The sequence below is a fragment of the Anomaloglossus baeobatrachus genome, chromosome 3 (genome assembly GCF_048569485.1).
Source record: "Anomaloglossus baeobatrachus isolate aAnoBae1 chromosome 3, aAnoBae1.hap1, whole genome shotgun sequence".
NCBI classification, from domain to species: domain Eukaryota; kingdom Metazoa; phylum Chordata; class Amphibia; order Anura; family Aromobatidae; genus Anomaloglossus; species Anomaloglossus baeobatrachus.
The window spans coordinates 98,979,233-98,997,307 of NC_134355.1; the positions used below are offsets into that span (position 1 = coordinate 98,979,233).

General features: G+C 43.8%; 1 protein-coding gene across 3 annotated transcripts in view; it reads right to left on the reverse strand.

Moving 5' to 3' along the window:
• EML6 (EMAP like 6) overlaps positions 1-18,075 on the reverse strand; it is a 338,267-nt gene that overhangs the window by 18,672 nt on the left and 301,520 nt on the right. For all 3 annotated transcript variants that reach the window (XM_075339339.1, XM_075339338.1, XM_075339340.1), the window contains 5 exons: positions 15,197-15,326; positions 13,266-13,364; positions 4,745-4,918; positions 2,619-2,827; positions 236-393 (listed from right to left, as the gene is read on the reverse strand). In XM_075339339.1, coding sequence (XP_075195454.1) covers positions 236-393; positions 2,619-2,827; positions 4,745-4,918; positions 13,266-13,364; positions 15,197-15,326 — 770 coding nt within the window. The remainder of the gene's footprint in view (positions 1-235; positions 394-2,618; positions 2,828-4,744; positions 4,919-13,265; positions 13,365-15,196; positions 15,327-18,075) is intronic.

The following is an 18,075-nucleotide window of genomic DNA, read 5'->3' on the forward strand; positions in this document are numbered from 1 at the left end:
TGCAATGATCTCCCACTTTTGTCTGTGACAGACATCCATTAGCCCGGTGTTGCTCTTCTCTTGAACAAGAAGCTCTACTGCAGTAGTAAGCCTTGTGTTCATGTTAGTTACACCACCGGTCCATCAGCCTGACATATGTCTATAATTTCTACTGTGCTTGATAGATGCATACATTTCTGAAGATAAGAGTCCCTCATATTCATACTGGTTTTTCCATGGTCTCAGATATACTTACGGCCGTTCCTTTCCACCAGTTACAATGAGTCCGTCACGTAGCGTTGTATACATAGTGAAGACTGGACCTGTGTGAGCTTTAGCCACCAGCCGGATTAGAAAGTGATCCTTCCAGACATAGACATCTCCATTTATGGCACCAGTGAAAGTCAGGCTATTCTGCAATGATTACAAATGTATCTGTGTATTACAAAGGCTTTGTAATATATAGTGCTGTGAGATGTCACAACTGTCATGGCTGTATCTTGCTTGGGGGACACCCTAAGTGAATCCGATGCTAGAAAGTCACAGCGCTTTGCCGCTGGCAGGTTCACTACTGTTATTAAATATCATCTCTTTCCTTTCCTGCCTGACTGTGGGCTGTAGCTGCCAATCTCAGGTGTGGCTATTTGGGATCACTCCCCTTCCCTATTTAAGTCATGTGATCTGATTACATAATGCCTTTTGCTGGAAACTGAATCCTCATTTCTATGTGGTCAACTTTAGAAGGAGCCTGCTCTGGCAGACGTCTGTTGTGTTGTGTGCAGCGGTGGTGTTTGCTGCACTGAAGCCACCTGGAGTGTATTTTCCTTACATGTCTATTTCCCCTGTTTGTATTCCTTCCCTTGTGTTTCTATATTGTAGTGACGAGTATAGCGAACTCGGCGGCCTACATACTAGCCAGGGCGATTGGAGGGCTAGCTAAAGCCTAAAGGTCCAGTCACACTAAACAACTTACCAGCGATCCCAACAATGATAGGGATCGCTGGTAAGTTGCTAGGAGGTTGCTGGTGAGATGTCACACTGCGACGCTCCAGCGATCCCACCAGCAACCTGACTTGGCAGGGATCGCTGGAGCGTCGCTACACGAGTTGCTGGTGAGCTCACCAGCAACCAGTGACCAGCCCCCAGCGCCGCGTGGAAGATGCTGCGCTTGGTAACTAAGGTAAATATCGGGTAACCAACCCGATATTTACCTTGGTTACCAGCGCACGCAGCTACACGTGCAGAGAGCAGGGAGCAGCGCACACTAAGCGCTGGCTCCCTGCTCTCCTAGTTACAGCACACATCGGGTTAATTACCCGATGTGTGCTGCAGCTAAATGTGCACAGAGCAGGGAGCAGCGCACACCGGGTGCAGCTGCACAGGGTACATATATAGGGTATAGAGTACAGGGTGCAGCTGCACAGAGCAGGGAGCAGCGCACACCGCTTAGCGCTGGCTCCTTGCTCTCCTAGTTACAGCACACATTGGGTTAATTAACCCGATGTGTCCTGCAGCTACATGTGCACAAAGCAGGGAGCAGCGCACAATGCTTAGCGCTGGCTCCCTGCTCTCCTAGCTACAGCACACATCGGGTTAATTAACCCGATGTGTCCTGCAGCTACATGTGCACAGAGCAGGAGCCGGCACTGACAGTGAGAGCGGAGGAGGCTGGTAACAAAGGTAAATATCGGGTAACCAAGGACAGGGCTTCTTGGTTACCCGATGTTTACTGTGGTTACCAGCCTCCACAGAAGCCGGCTCCTGCTCCCTGCACATTTAGTTGTTGCTGTCTCGCTGTCACACACAGCGATCTATGCTTCATAGCAGGAGAGCAACAACTAAAAAGTGGCCCAGGACATTCAGCAACAACCAGCGACCTCATAGCAGGGGCCAGGTTGTTGCTGGATGTCACACACAGCAACATCACTAGCAACATCGCTGCTACGTCACAAAAGTTGTTCGTTAGCAGCGATGTTGCTAGCGATGTTGCTTAGTGTGACGGGGCCTTTAGGTATCCGGCTCGCCGACAGGTTGAAAGAACCTCTATAGGGACGCTAGGGAGCTCAGGAGACTTGATGTGAGTTCAGGAGCTGTCCCCTGACCCCACTCCATAGCGGCAAGGACCTCCGATGTATCATGACCACGGTATTCCCTGTGTGTTGTTACATCGTCTGGGGGTTTACAAGGTAAACCCTGTTAGTCACGTGCATGACACAAACGCTGCTAAGGCTCTGACAGCAGCGTCTTCTGTACCAAGTGAGTACGAAGGCTAAATAGTCCAGAAATTGAACATTTCCCTTTATATTATGAATTCTGATTTCTGAAAACTATCAATAACAATCTCCATTTATATATATTCTAGAAATAAAATGCACGTATGTGTACCAGGGAGTTGGGAAAGTCAAATGTGGGCCAATGGTTATCTAAGATGTAAGGGCACATTTAGAAAAATTAGGAAATGTTTATTTCCAAGTTAAATCGAGCAGGTCTGTACATACATAAATACGGGTTTTGGAACATTTTAGCTGCTACAGACCTTCGTGGAATTTTCCAGACATAATAGTTCAAATGAAAGAAAAAAAACAAAGATACAAAATGTCAGTCTTCTTTATAAAAATGTAAAATATTGTGAAACTTACAGCCCCAAAGGCAACGGAAAGCATTGTTTGCATTTTGGCATTGTCTACAGATCCGACAATCCCTTTCTTATAGAGTAAAGCGCTCCCGGCCAGAGTCCAGAATTTAATGTGTTTTACTCCAACAGAGACAAACTGGGTGTCTGAGTCTGGACGAAACTCTGCTACAAATATTCGCTCCACGTGACTTCCTTTACCGGCAACTTTAGCTCCTGCGAAGGGAAGCACAATACATGTCATAATATGCTTTACAGTGATCTGCCCCATTGGCCCAGTTACACTAATGCACTTACGAATGAGAGATGGGAGGTGATCCTATTCTGCCTTCCAAGTAATAAATAAATATTTTACTAGATTAATTATTGGTACTTAAAGGGGTTGTAGACTTCAAAGCAAAGTGGCCACATCGATGTAAAGCTGAGACAGAAGGCTTTTTCTAAATAAATTCTGTTGTTCATTCTGACTGTGAGAGGCGCTATCATTGTCCGCTCATCCCCATCACGTGACCCGGGTTGCAATGAACTCTGATGTCTGGCGATGTCACGTCATCTTCCGGAATTGGAAGGTGACCTGGCATTACCAAGGCAGGACCCAGTCTCCATGAGTGACTGTGCTGTGGGCGGAGATATGCTGTGACGTGGTGACTGGGCAGATATATAAATGGCCATTTTTGTATGCTAAATATCTGATTTTTCTTAGATTTTCCTTAGCAGTAATGCATATCTATATTCATACATTGATGGCTTTCATGCTTTAGCATTTCAGAGTGCAAACTGTCTCTTTTTTTTGCAATTTTATGTCATGTTCAGTTATGCACCTGTTCACATTGCAGTTTGGTGAGTGCCGTCAGTCTTTTTGTCCGGAGTTTCATTGCACATCACAGCCCAGCATCTCGCACGTTGTCTCCTTCACAGCAGAGCGCCGCAAGTAGGAGCAAGGCTGGGTTATAATGTGCGGTGAAACTCCACTCACAGCCCAGTCACTCATTGAGATTGGATCCCGCCACGGTGAACCCGGGTCACCTTCCAATTCCGGAAGTTGACGTGACATCACTGGACATCAGAAGTCACTGCAGCCGGGGGTCACATTATGGGTGATGAGCAGACAGCGATAGCGCCGCTCACAGGCAGAATAGACAATAGAAGGTATTTAGAAAAAGCCCTCTGTGACAGCTTTACATTGATGTGGCCACTATGCTTTGTAGTGGCCCCCCCCTTTAAGTTGTATGTGCCAACTATAGGGTGTATTCACATGGTGTGCCATATTGTTCTATTTTACGGGAATCTTTACAAAACTGTGGCAAATAGTAAAAAAAAAAGGTGATATGATCACAAGGTGTGAGGACACACTATGGACCCGGTACATCAAGCCTGGTATTGTTCACATTCGAGTCAGAAGCCCCTGATTCATGAAGAAGGCACAACAGATGGGGGGGCTTACATCTCTATGTGCGCAAACCCAAATCTCACTGGATTCCCTTCTGCAGTAATATTTGTAGGGTAGCAAACACCACCGCTCGTCATGGATACCATCCAGACCCAGCACTGCCCACTTTGGTGGAGCTGGGCAGAAATGGTGTAAGAACACTAAAAATCGCTAAATTTTAAAGCAGCCTTGAGTTCTGCCAAAATGTTGAGACTTTTCAAAGCTTTTTATCAGAATATTGGCGTAAAAGCTTTGATTAGGCCCTATATGCTTAGACTGCAGGTTTTACTAATTATGTGTGGGGAGCTAGTGTATACAGTATGACTTGTATTTATGGGAATGCCCACTGATAAGATGTCTGGGAGCCACACGAATCTCAAGAATGGGGCCCCATCCACATGGAACTAAAGAATCGGAGCAAGAAGGTCTCATTCTCAAGATATGCGCTGATTTCTGCTTGTATTAGACATTTATGGCACATCCTATGGGATGGATCCTATATATATATATATATGCCATACATGTCTGAGATGGGAATATCCCGCTAAGCATGGTTTCTAGTGCCACATACCTGTGTATACAGAGGTGCATGACATGGGCTATAACAGAAGCTGCTGTCCATGTGGCTCTGTGCCTTGTTCCACATGACGCCGCCAAAAACGTTTGTACAAATGACAGAGGACGCTGCCACATGATGCACTTACCTTCCTGCCATCTCCATACGGTTATGGTATGTTCTGGATCAACGCCTACAGACACCAATAACTTCCCCGTGGCACTAAAATTAATGTATCCAACTCCTTTAGCATGAAAGCACCGCAGTATGGACAAAGTCTGCTTGCTCATAGCATCCCAGATATGAATAGAGGGAGTAGCCCCTGGATAAAAAAGAAAGAACCCAGAATCAAGTGTTTAAGACCAAATGTGATCGACTAAACAATCTGTAAAGTTCACACTCTGACAATAAGTCTATACTGAGGGCTGGAGAGTTTGTCTTCCTTAAAGTCAATTTCCACCCTTGAACACTATTTTGTGATTGTTTCATTTTTTTAAGACTAAATAAATTCACATTTCTATGATTTTTTCTTACTTTTTCTACATACAAGTCTATTTTTCTAACAAAGAGTTCCAAATGCAATGCATGAACATCCATAATATATAAAATGTTTGTTACCAGCAGTCACCACTAGAGGGAGTATAGATGCTAGCTGCCAACCACTGCATGGATTAAATTTAAAGGGAATCTGTCACCAGATTTTTGCTCCCCCATCTGAGAGCAGTATAATGTAGAGACGAAGACCCTGATTCCAGCAATGTGTCACTTACTGAGCCGTTTCCTGTCATTTTGATAAAATTAAAGTTTCCTCTACTGCAGATCTAGCAGTTATACATGCTGGACTACCTGGCAACATGCTAAATAGTCAAATGATAATCTACTGCTGATTAATCAGTGATTTTATCAAAACTACACTAAGCAGCCCTGTAAGTGACACACCGCTGGAATCAGCATCTCTGCCTCTACGTTATGCTGCTCTCAGATTAGGTGGCAAAAACCTGGTGACATATTCCCTTTAATGACAAGACAGTACCCAGAAAGCTTCCAGCCCCCAACATGGTGGTCCACTACCAAGATACTGACAAAATCAAATTGGTAGGGGTCTAACAATCGGGACCCATTGATCAGCTGTCGTCAGCTCCGGCAGCTGTATGAGGTAAACAGTGTGGAGCGGAAAAGCACAGCTCCATTCTCCATGTAGTGGCCATTCTCAGGTACTGCAGCTCCTATTCACTTCAATAGAAGCTTAGCTGTAGTGTTCAGTAACTCCCCCTATATCGAGAGTGGAGCTGTGCGGTTCCACTCCGCATACTGTGTACATCAAGCAGCTTCCAGTGCTGACAAGAGCTGATCAGAGGGGGTGCTGGACCTCTGCTGATCCTATTCTGATGACCTATCCTTTAACTAGGTCATAAATATTGTAGTAATGGACAACCCCTTTAAATCTTCCTATAACATTTTTTATACTTAAGTAGTTTTTAGAAAGTAATAGCTCTGCATGCATAAATACTGTGCTTAAACTATAAAGATAACCAAAGGTTTTAATATACTTGATACATTATAGCCCCTGTTCAATACTTTAGATCGGTGGGTCCAAGTCTTAAGACCCTCAGTTTATGTGCAAGTGTTGTTCAGGCTTAAAACAATGTGTCCATACTAGTGGTGTACCGTCAATGGTGGCAGACTATGCGGCTGCTGTGGGGCCCGTGAGTTGGGGGGACCTGATGCCAGCGCTGTGACTTCCCCTGCCCTTCATCACACATTCAACTGTATCGGCATCCTGGACGTCAATAAAGTTGAAAGCATTGGTGAAATGATGAAAGAGAGCCGTCTGCTCCCTCCTCCATCATTCTCCCTTGGTGTCTGAGATTTGTCATCGAAACGCACAGGGGGCAATAACATCATTACAGCGCGCCCACTGTGCAAAGATATGCAGAGTTACAGGACGCTTGCCACGGAGACCAAAACAGCGAGGGAATGAGGAGAGGGAAGTATACAGGACTATGGGGTGCAATATACTATATGGAAGGCAATGTAGGGCTCATTTTACTATATGGTTGACTATGGGGGGGATGCATTATATTATATTGAGGGCTTTGTGGGGCCCACTATATTTTATGGAAGGCTATGTTGAGGTTATTATATTATTTAGAGGGCTATATGGGACCAATTATTTAGAGGGCTATGAGGGAGCCTTTATACTTTATGGAGGGGTATTTGAGGGCCATTATACTGAATGCAAGCAATTATACAGTGTAAGATTTGTGTGGGGTCCATCATACTGTTTGGAGGGCTGTATGTGGGCCATTATACTGTTTGAAGGGCTAGGGTGCAGAGGTGTGGGGTCTATTGTACAGTGTGCAGGGTTGTGTTGGGGCCACAATGGTATATGGAGAGGTGTGGAGGCCATTATATTGTATGTAGACCCATAATACTGCATGGCAGGATCATACTGTGTTGGGGGGGGGGGGGGGGGTCACCATACTTTGCCGGGAGAGTTGAGTAGGGTCACCATACTGTGCATGTGGAGAGTACCATGGAGAGTATCACTGTGGGGATAATATTCAGTGCTTGTGGGAAGCTTTTGTTCGCATCATACTTTATAGGTGCAATGAAAGTGGAACCTGGGGGCTTCAATAGGAGATCAGTTACTTTGTAAAGGCTGCAAAGTTGTGAGATATGCATTTTGGGGAGAATCGGGGCCCAATTAGAACTTCTGCTATAAGGTTGCATGATTTCTATGTATGCCCCTGGTCCATACAGGATGAGCTGTGTGCTTGTGCTCCTTGCAATAAGCAATTGTTAAGGGTTTACTTTTCATCAGTACTGAACAGGGGCTATAACATATCAAAAACATATTTAAGACTTTACTTTTTAAGATATTAAATTAATCAAAACAGAACTTGGATCTAAAAATGATATGATAAAAGGTGGATTTTCACTTTAAAAGGATTGTTGTCATGTCACAAGATATTGATAACTTATCTTTGGGAATAGGTCATCAATATAAAATGAATGGGGTCGAACACCAATCAGCTGTAATGCACATCTCCATTCAATGTATAGCGGTCAGCTCCATTCAATGTATAGCGGTCAGCTCCATTCAATGTGTATCGGTCAGCTCCATTCAATGTGTAGCGGTCAGCTCCATTCAATGTGTAGCGGACAGCTCCATTCAATGCGTAGCGGTCAGCTCCATTCAATGTGTAGCGGTCAGCTCCATTCAATGTGTAGCGGTCAGATCTAGTGATGAGCGAGTACCAAAAAGCTCGGGTGCTCGAGGCTCGGGCCGAGCATCCCAAGATACTCGTATACTCGGCCCGAGCACCGAGCCCAATGTTATCCTATGGGAGACCCGAGTATTATTCTGAAATGACCCCCGGCAGCATGTAGAAACCATAAAATTGTAAAGTAAAAAAAAAAACGTGCGTGTGTGTGTATGCGTGTATATATATATATATATATATGCGGAGTGGAGTGCGGGAGGGGGCTTAGCCGAGCGGGGAAGTGTCGGGCTAAAGGCACATGCTGTGAGGGCCGGCCAATCACTGCAATTCCACAACTAACAGGGCTGTAGCATTGCAGTGGTCTGCCAGCCAATCCCTGCATGAGGGCTGGCTCTCAAAAGAGCGCCAACATGCAGGAATGAAGACCACGAGTACAGCACGAGTATCGCGAGATTACTCGGTACCCGCCGAGTAGCCCGAGTACAGTGATACTCGTGCGAGTACCGAGTAGGGACAAGCATACTCGCTCAACACTAGTCAGATCCCTTCAGTGTGTAGCGGTCAGCTCCCTTCAGTGTGTAGCGGTCAGCACCCTTCAATATGTAGAGGTCAGATCCATTCAATATGTAGCGGTCAGATCCATTCAATGTATAGCGGTCAGCTCCCTTCAATGTATAGCGGTCAGCTCCCTTCAATGTATAGTGGTCAGCTCCATTCAATGTATAGCGGTCAGCTACCTTCAATATGTAGCAGTCAGGTCCATTCAATATGTAGCGGTCAGCTCCCTTCAATGTATAGTGGTCAGCTCCATTCAATGTGTAGCGGTCAGGTCCATTCAATGTGTAGCGGTCAGGTCCATTCAATGTGTAGCGGTCAGGTCCATTCAATGTGTAGCGGTCAGCTCCATTCAATGTATAGCGGTCAGCTACCTTCAATGTATAGCGGTCAGCTCCCTTCAATGTATAGCGGTCAGCTCCCTTCAATGTATAGCGGTCAGCTACCTTCAATGTATAGCGGTCAGCTCCCTTCAATGTATAGCGGTCAGCTCCCTTCAATGTATAGCGGTCAGCTTCCTTCAATGTATAGCGGTCAGCTCCCTTCAATGTATAGTGGTCAGCTCCATTCAATGTGTAGCGGTCAGGTCTATTCAATATGTAGCGGTCAGATCCATTCAATACGTAGCGGTCAGCTCCATTCAATACGTAGTGGTCAGCTCCATTCAATACGTAGCGGTCACTGCTGCGTACTGCAGAACATCTCCCGGTATTGTGACCAGACTATTCTCCTGGATTGGAGCTGTCCTGCAATACCCGGGAGTGACAGCTACATATTGAATAGAGGTGTGTCTGGCAGCTCTTTTCTATGTGTTTATATTCAGCCACTGTTGAATCTTATAACACCCGATGGAGATATCAATTGTGAGACCCCACCGATCTGATATAGATGATCTATTCCAAAGAATAGCTCATGAGTATGTTGTGACTAGACAACCCCATTTGTGTAAAAAGAAAATGTTAATATTCTTCCTTCAGTTGTCCATTTTCATTCAATCTATTGATGGATTTCTTAGTTTTATCTGTTTTTGGGAAGCTTGAGCGGCCACTAATGTGGACACCAGTGGATCCAAGTCTGCAACATTCACCATTACAGATCCACAACGAGAGCGAAAAGATCTACTAATGCTACAGAGGTGGCCATATTAGTAGCTAATCAGCACGTACGAGGATAGAAAAGGCCAAAATAAGGAAGAATATTCACAAGTTGAGCTGATCATAAAGATTTGCAGGTCCCTGATCCGACTGCCGTAAAGAACCAGTGTGGAACCGGAGCAAGAACCCGAGAATCTTTCCGCTCATCTCTACTCAATAGTGATGTACGTCTCTTCTAGGGGAAAATTCAATTCAAGGAAACTAAATAAATCTAGTTTTAGAGGATATTCTGGGTTACATTGTGAATATAGACCTCCACAGACATGAACAGTTTGTATACAACATAGAAACGCTTACTAAACAACATCTACAATTCAAAAATGTACTATGCAAAGCTAAGATTACGTACTAGAAGCTCGTGGTAACAGGAGCACTGTGATGTTATGAGCGGGATGGAGGTAGCCATGCAAAACCTGGATCATGGCTGATATGTATCTGAGCCCAGTATAGGACCAGACATAATTATAATGATTGGAGCAGAGAGGACCTGGAGCTACACACATGACAGTCATGGGTAAGACCTTACCTGAATATTCAGCAATATCGCCTGCGTAGTGAGAGCAATGGCAAATGGGGAAGCGTCAGGGCTACCAACAACTTAAAGAAGTAATATTGCTAATGCTGAGGCAAGATAAGTCAGCATTAGGGGCATGCAAAAACAAAATGTTTAAAGTATGGAAATGATTGGAAAAGAAATAAATATAGAACTGTTGTTTAGTATAAAATGGCATTGGGCTCAACAAAATAATGTTTTATGGCCACACAATTATTATTTTTTAGTAAAAATGATTTGTTAATTTTATTACTATATGTGTAAAATGTTCTCCCTCTATCTGCTGCATCAAACACTGAGAGAAGCGTCATGAATAGTAATAAAGCAGCAGCGACAATAAAGTACAGATGTAAATACAGAATAAGATATTATTCCTACAGCAATTCTCTACGTAACTACTAGTTTAATTGCTCATTTACTTTCCAAACATGAAGTTAAAATGTTATTCTCAAGGTATGAAATTGTTTTAGTTAGATAGCATGAAAATAAGCAAGTTTCCAATTGAATTGCTTTTTCTATCTGCTTTCATTCACCTGCAATAATAGCTTTTATCCTACATAGTATGCAGCTAGTTTCCGTGGAGCTTGATGACTAGTGTCTGCAGTAGTTACATTCCTGGAGAGGAGTTAACTCCTAACATACCAGTCAGCTCTCTCCAGCCTATTGATTTCTATACAAAAATTATCTTGCTCACCTCCCTTCCCTTCCCTCTCAGCTTGGGGCTCTTATCAGTCCTGCATCAATGCAATCCCATCACCAGTTTGCAGTCAGTTCTAATCATTGTTTTCACTTTCCTGAGGCTTGTGCTAGTCCCTGTTATCTCTATATGCAAATAGCATCAAGGAAAAAAGTAAGGAGACTGCATAGTTCTGAGCTTCCCAACAGACAACATGACAATACCCCTAAAAGCAACTTTCTAAATACTCTTTATTAAAATTTTCTACCATTTTTCTGCTGCAGAGTGTCAGTTATGTTGTATTCACACATCTGAGTGTCATGGTTCGAGAATGGACTATGATTCTTGGGAACGGCCTCAGGTCTCTTGACCTGAATTTGACAGCCTCATAGGCATACATCAGGCTGTTAAATTCAGGTCAGAAGACGCCCAACCAATTGAAAGTCACAGTCTGGTACTTGACTACATGAATGTGCGAATACGACATAAGAACTATATCTATATCTGCTCTTCCCCTCATTTCTTTTTGTGATATAGATGGCAACAGGGAGGGTATAGAATGCTGTATACAGATATCAACAGTGGATAGGGAAGGAAGCATATACAGTCTAAGGGAGGGCAGAGAAACAGGCTATATAAAAGAGAAAACAAATACAGGATAGAAGCCTTGCTGATACCCGAGAATGAAGACAGCACTAGCGTAGATACACACAGAGCTCACATCAACTATATTACTGGGAAAGATACTCCACAACAGAAAAATCTGAAAGTTGAGCTACATCCTGAATATCTGTGGGCCTGTAAATTGCGAACTCAATGTTAATAGCTAACCTTAGGCACAAACATATGTAAAAATCATTTTTGCCCTGTTAAAGGGAACCTGTCACCAGATTTGGCGCCTATAAGCTGCGGTCACAACCAGTGATCCATTATATACAGCATTATAACATGCTGTATATAAAAGCCCAGGCCGCTGTGTAGAACGTAAAAATCACTTTATAATACTCACCTAAACGGTCGCTGTGGTGGAGTTGGGTCATTTGGGCGTCTCCATTCTCTGGTGCCGGCGCCTCCTGTTTTGGCCATCTTTCTCGTCCTTCTTCTGAAGCCGGGGTGCATAACACGTCCTACGTCATGCACACGCGCCGGTATTGAGGTCCTATGCAGGCGCACTTTGATCTGCCCTGAGCAGGGCAGATCAAAGTATTGTAGTGCGCCTGCGCGGGACCGGCGAGTATGTATGACGTACGACGCGACATTCACACAGGCTTCAGAAGGAGGACGAAGATGGCCGAAAGAGGAGGCGCCGGCACCGGAGGACGAAGACGCCCATATGACCCAACTCCACAGCAGTGACCGTTTAGGTGAGTATTATAACGTGATTTTTACATTCTACACAGCGGCCTGTGCTCTTATATACAGTATGTTAGAATTCTGTATATAAGAGCCCGGTGGTGGTGGCCGCAGCTTATAGGCCCCAAATCTGCTGATGGGGTTCCCTTTAAATGTGTCTACAGCCTTTACTGTAAAATAGAGAGAGGAGAGGTTTAGAAGGTTTATATAGTCAAACCAAGTGTAACTTTCACTTATTCTTGTGGATGACGATGGATCCCAACTTTGCTGCTCTTGCATCTGGTAGAGATGGGTAATGGGAGGATGATGCAAGAGGCTGTGGCAATGGTAATGCTAATACAATTATGTACTTATCGCGGATCATTTTAGGAAATTCTCCTGACAATTGAACATACAACATTGTTACTCAATGAAAACCTTAAATCATAAAGGAGAGATCCATGGATAGAAGCCAGAAAAAATATCGGTGGGGTCTGTGAGCTCCTATCAGCTTCCACAGTTACAGCATCTTAAAAAAGACTACTAATCCTCTGACAGATATCTAGGAACAAAAATTTTAAAGTGGCAAGCGTCTCTAAATCCAGTATAACACGGTTTTAAAATGTCAGAGACTTCACGGAGGTGTGGGTTCCGGAGGAAAGGGAGACGAGACGCTAAGGTAGCCACAAGACGTGCCAGAAAATTTGGAAGCATTCGGGGTTGGCTTAGGGGCTTAATGACTCTAATTGACTTGTATCGCGTCTGTTATTTCTTAGTACTTTTGCCTTGGTTTAATAGAGACCATATCAATCAGATAATCAGTTTAAAATATCAAGTTGGGGCATTGCACCCTATTATGTCACATATTGTCAGACAAATGTTTTTCCTTGCGTAACCTTGAATATCTTGTTATGTTTATAAAAAATTGGAAAATTAATAAAAAGTTTTGGAAAAAAAAAATGTCAGAGACCAACATCAGTCTGGGCAATGTACAAAAGTTTCAGAAACACTTTTCAAACCTTAGAACAATCTGTATCTTTATAAAAAAAAACAACATAAAACGTTCCCTGACTGTACCCACCATGTGTCAGAATGTTGCAAAAGCTGTTTTTGACCATATGATACATAATTACGTCTTAGACTCGGTTGGCTGATATCTGTGAATTTCTTACCGATTTGCCCAGTTGCTACAACATTCTTGTATTTTGGGTGTTGATTGATAGTTAGGCAAAGTATATCATCCGTGTGCTCCAGATAAAAGCTCTGAGTCCCTATTTAGAAACCAAAAATAAAATATTACTATATTACTATAAGAAGACATAACGGTCAACACAGAATATTATGTGGATGTATATTCATAGCTAGTGGTTTACATAGTAACAAATCTGGGCTCTTGGTGTGATTACACTAGTGAGATAGCCAAATTGGCTATTCGATGGCCTATGTGCGGTCATTTATAGCCTGATTAGACAGATCGAACTTCCAGTTGCACAGAATGCTAATATGATCGTTCTGTGTGTGTAGAGTACCATTGTTCTCGGCAGCACATCAGTTTACACAGGACAATGGGCTCCTGAAATTGATAATTTTTTAACAAACTTAAAAAATATTTCACCTGATGAATGATCATTTTGCGTGTTCGTCAGGTGATTAGCAGCCTGTTTATTCTAACCGATTATCGGGAGTGAGCATTAGTATCAGCCTTAGTGCAAGTGGTGTTTATACTTCTGATAAATGACATTAAAGTGCACCAACCAACAGGATTTTCGTATATAAGCTAAAGCCAGTGCTATACTGGCACTATCAGGCTGATTCTCTACATACCTGTAGTGGTCAGCTCGGATATTTAGGTTTGGAAATCCAAAAAAGTAAAGTTTATAAAATTAGCTGCTTGCTGTTTAGCAGTTGCACTGGAGCAGATCATGTATTCATAGTTATCTCTTCCCTCTGTTAGAATTAGCATAAGCATTATACAAACGATTCACTTTGTCTGTTTCAGGACATATGTGAGGTCATACCCATGTGACCAGAAGGGGCGGGGCCTCAGCCAACAAAGCTGGATACCAGGTCACATGGGTATGACCTCACACAGGTCCTGCAACAAAGTGAATCATTTGTATAATACTTATGCTAATTCTAACAGAGGGAGGGGATAACTATGAATATATTACCTGCTCCATCGCAACTGTCTCTCAAGAAGCTGCTGATTTTTTAAACTTTACTTTTTTGGATTTCAAAACCTAAACATCTGAGCTGACCACTACGAATATGTATAGAATCAGCCTGATAGTGCCAGTACAGCACTGGCTTTAGCTTATATACAAAAATCCTGGTGATTGGTTCCCTTTAAAGAGATTATCCAGTTTCAAATTGTATGTGGTCATAGCTGTTACTCATCTCCTCGGAGTCCAGTAACTGGTCTTTGCCGTTAGACGCAGAAGAGTCATGATGACTACAGCGCACATCACCACTGCAGCAAATCTCTGGGTGCAGTATCTCATGCCATCGACATCAGCATCACCACTGCAGCCAATCTCTGGGCACAGCATCTTGTGCCAGCTACATCGGTATCACCACTGCAGCCAATCTCTGGGCACAACATCTTGTGCCATCTACATCGGTATCACTACTGCAGCCAATCTCTGGGCACAGCATCTTGTGCCATCTACATCGGTATCACTACTGCAGCCTATCTGTGAAGAGACAGTGATAGACTCCATGAGTAACAATTTTAATTCTTATTTTATCAGTCTGCAACTCTATGGCGATATGAAATTTGAAAATGGACAACCACTTTAATTGGGTTACCAGAAATAATGGCAAACAAGTCTTGAAATATTGGCAATTGTGTCCATGGAATATGCTTGCTAAGCGTGTAATGGACAAAGCCCGATATCAGGCTGACTTTCTCCACTAAGCTAAAGAGGGACAGAAAGTATAGAAAATAGGCAGGTTCTCTTAGTACTGGGCCTCCCTACCATAGGGGAAATTGTTTTCCATATATCATTTCTGGACGGCAATGGTCAAAAACAAAACCTAAGGGTAGAACAAAAACATCAACATGTGGAAGTGATATCATGGCAGCAGAAGATTAAAAGTATACCTGCAGAAAGGCTCTGGACGATGCTCGCGGCAGCTGTGTGATAGATGATATCAGCACCATCATTGAGGTAATGGAGGTTGTTCCGACAATCAAAGCCTCGGTAGCCAAAGACATGCTCCAAAGAGAGCTCCTGAAACATAACACAGCACAGTGTTGGCATACAATCCAGATTGTGCACATAAGGGCTGATAAGGGAAAAAAATGGAAACCAACCAGCATGTCACTGCTGAAATTTTATAAGGTTTGGCTGATCTTTACTACCTATTCACATAAGGTCATCATAGCGGATGGTTTATCCCTCAGATTGCAAGAAGAGGCTGTCGCCCATTAGGCTCAAAGTGTCCATGTGTAACATGGAAGCTCATTTAAGGTTCAAGAACAGCCACATGGAGATAAATTGATACCTTGAGTATAAGGGCTTATTAAAAAGTTACCCCTATTTACGGGATAAGGAATATCTTGCTGATCAACCCCAAGTGAGTCTATTATTGAGGCCTTAGCACCCTACGAGCAGCGCTCTGCTAGTCCTATAGACAATGAATGGAGTGGAGGTTGTACATATGCAACTCAGCTCTGTTCAGGCCAGTGTCAGACCCCTATTCTTGTGGCTCTAATGTCCAATGTTGGGAATCACTGGGCGTCCCCCAAGGAATCAGCAAGTTATCCCCTATCCTATGGATATGAGATCAGTAACTCATTGTAAAGCATTTACAGATATCATGGAGATCACATTTTCAAAGAGAAACAAGGGGATAATGCAAATTAGTTTAAAAGTCACTGGGGAGGAGTGTCAATGCACTCCAAGAGCAGCAACATGCCCCCGATACACTTGCAGCCTAATTAGCATACCATCACTTGCACAACCCCTCCTCAAATACTATATTCTCCAGTGTAAAAAAGAATATCAAGTACTCACCTCCCACAAAGGGTCAGCTTCAGTGATAACACTGCCAGGTCCCCGACATAACGTGATGTATTATGTTACATGAGCGCTGCTACCAATCAGTGCCCACTAATGTACTGCAGTTCTCATATTATCTGCTAACGTCTGAGGGGAGTGTAAGTGAAGCAGCCTGATTGGTTTCAGAGATCATTTGGCATAACAATATCACATGAGCCTCGGAAAAGCCATCAGTGGGGAGATGAGTACCTAAACTTTTTATTTTACACTTGGGAATAAAGAATTTAAAGGGAATCTGTCTGTAGCATCAGCCCTCCTAAGCCATCTATATGGGCATGTAGGTCATAGGAAGCTGAACATAAGGATATTTTGATATCTGCGATCTTTGAATATAAGGATACCTTGATATCTGCGATCTGATGTCTTATTCCAGAGGAATCCACATTATTCTTATATGTAGATGAGCTGCTTCAGTGTATGGGATGGACAACGATCTGCATGAGAATCTGCCTCCAGAGCTTATTTTTAATAAAAGGGGGCGATACCAGTGTGAGACATGTAATTAACACAGAACAGTAGAACTGAACTTTCTGTTTTTACAAACGCGTTAGCAGCTGCAGCTCTCACAGCTCTGCTGTATTGCAAGAATAGTGCAGCACTGTCTGCATTTAAGATGGAAACTGCAGGGGGCGTGTCCTGGCTATGAAGGAGTGAGGACGTGACTTGTCTTAGCTCCTGCCACTGGACTTAAGGCTATGTTCACACACTGCGTTTTTTACCTGCGTTTTGGGTCCGTTTTGGGTCCGTTTTTGCTGCAGAAATTTCTTGAGAAATTCTTGTAACCTTTCTGCAGACATTCCCCAGCAAAACCTATGGCAAAAAAAATTAGCTGTGCACACACTGCGTTTTTTTCTTAAGAAAATTCTTTCAGTAGATTTTCTTAAGAAAAAGAATGAGCATGTCACTTCTTTTCTGCAGCTAACTGCGTTTTTTGCCATAGATAATTGGCACAATAACGCAGGGAGCAACCAGCGGTAAAAACGGACCTAAAACGGACCTAAAACGGACCTAAAACGGACCTAAAACGGACCTAAAACGCAGGTGCGTTTTTGGTGCGTTTTTTAACACAGGTGCACTCTTAAGAAATTTCTTAAGAAATTTCTTAAGAAAAATCATTTTTCTAGTGTGAACATAGCCTTATAACTGATGATCCACGCAACTGAGGACTCTGCAACACAGGCTATGCAGCGGAGGAGACGAGGGAGATCCCAGGGGTGCAGCAGCAGAGCTTCACAATCGGAGGAGAGAGGGATCAAACACTTTTTATCCAGGCCGGGACAGAGAGAAGCTTCACAGGTGGCACCCAAGATGGCTGCTAAGGCTACACAGGAGGTGAGCTCAGCGTGCAGCAGTGAGATGGCAGCTATGGAGATGCAGGGAAAGGCTCAGCAGCTGACGTGACTGAGAGGAGAGGCCACCCGGAGTGAAGAGGAGATACAGAAGATAAGGCCAGACAGCCCAAGATTGCAGGTACAGGGGAAACCCGGAGTGAGAAGCATGGGGGAAGTGCCTGCTGATACAAACAGTAGCCCTGAAGCCTGGAGGCCTATGGAGGGGGAAGTAACGTCCTTTCCTATAACACACATGCAGGAGTGTGAGGAATTTCAGGAGGGGGGACACTGCACTGCAAATGAGTTACAGGTCCCTGACAGAAGTGAGACCATACCCAGGGAGAAGCACAACATAAATCTAAAGTTACCAGATGCAGACAAGCATGCAGGGTCAGGGCCAGCCATAACAAAAACACAAGAGTCAGGAGTTCTGACAGAGCTTAATGAGATGCGGGCACGTTTCTCAGCTATACCCACCAGGGAAGATATGGAGGCATATATAACCAGGCTGGAGCAGGCGTACCGCACAGAGCTGTCAGCCCTGAAGGGGGAGGTGGAGAGAGTGGACACCCAGAGTCAAGTGCAGG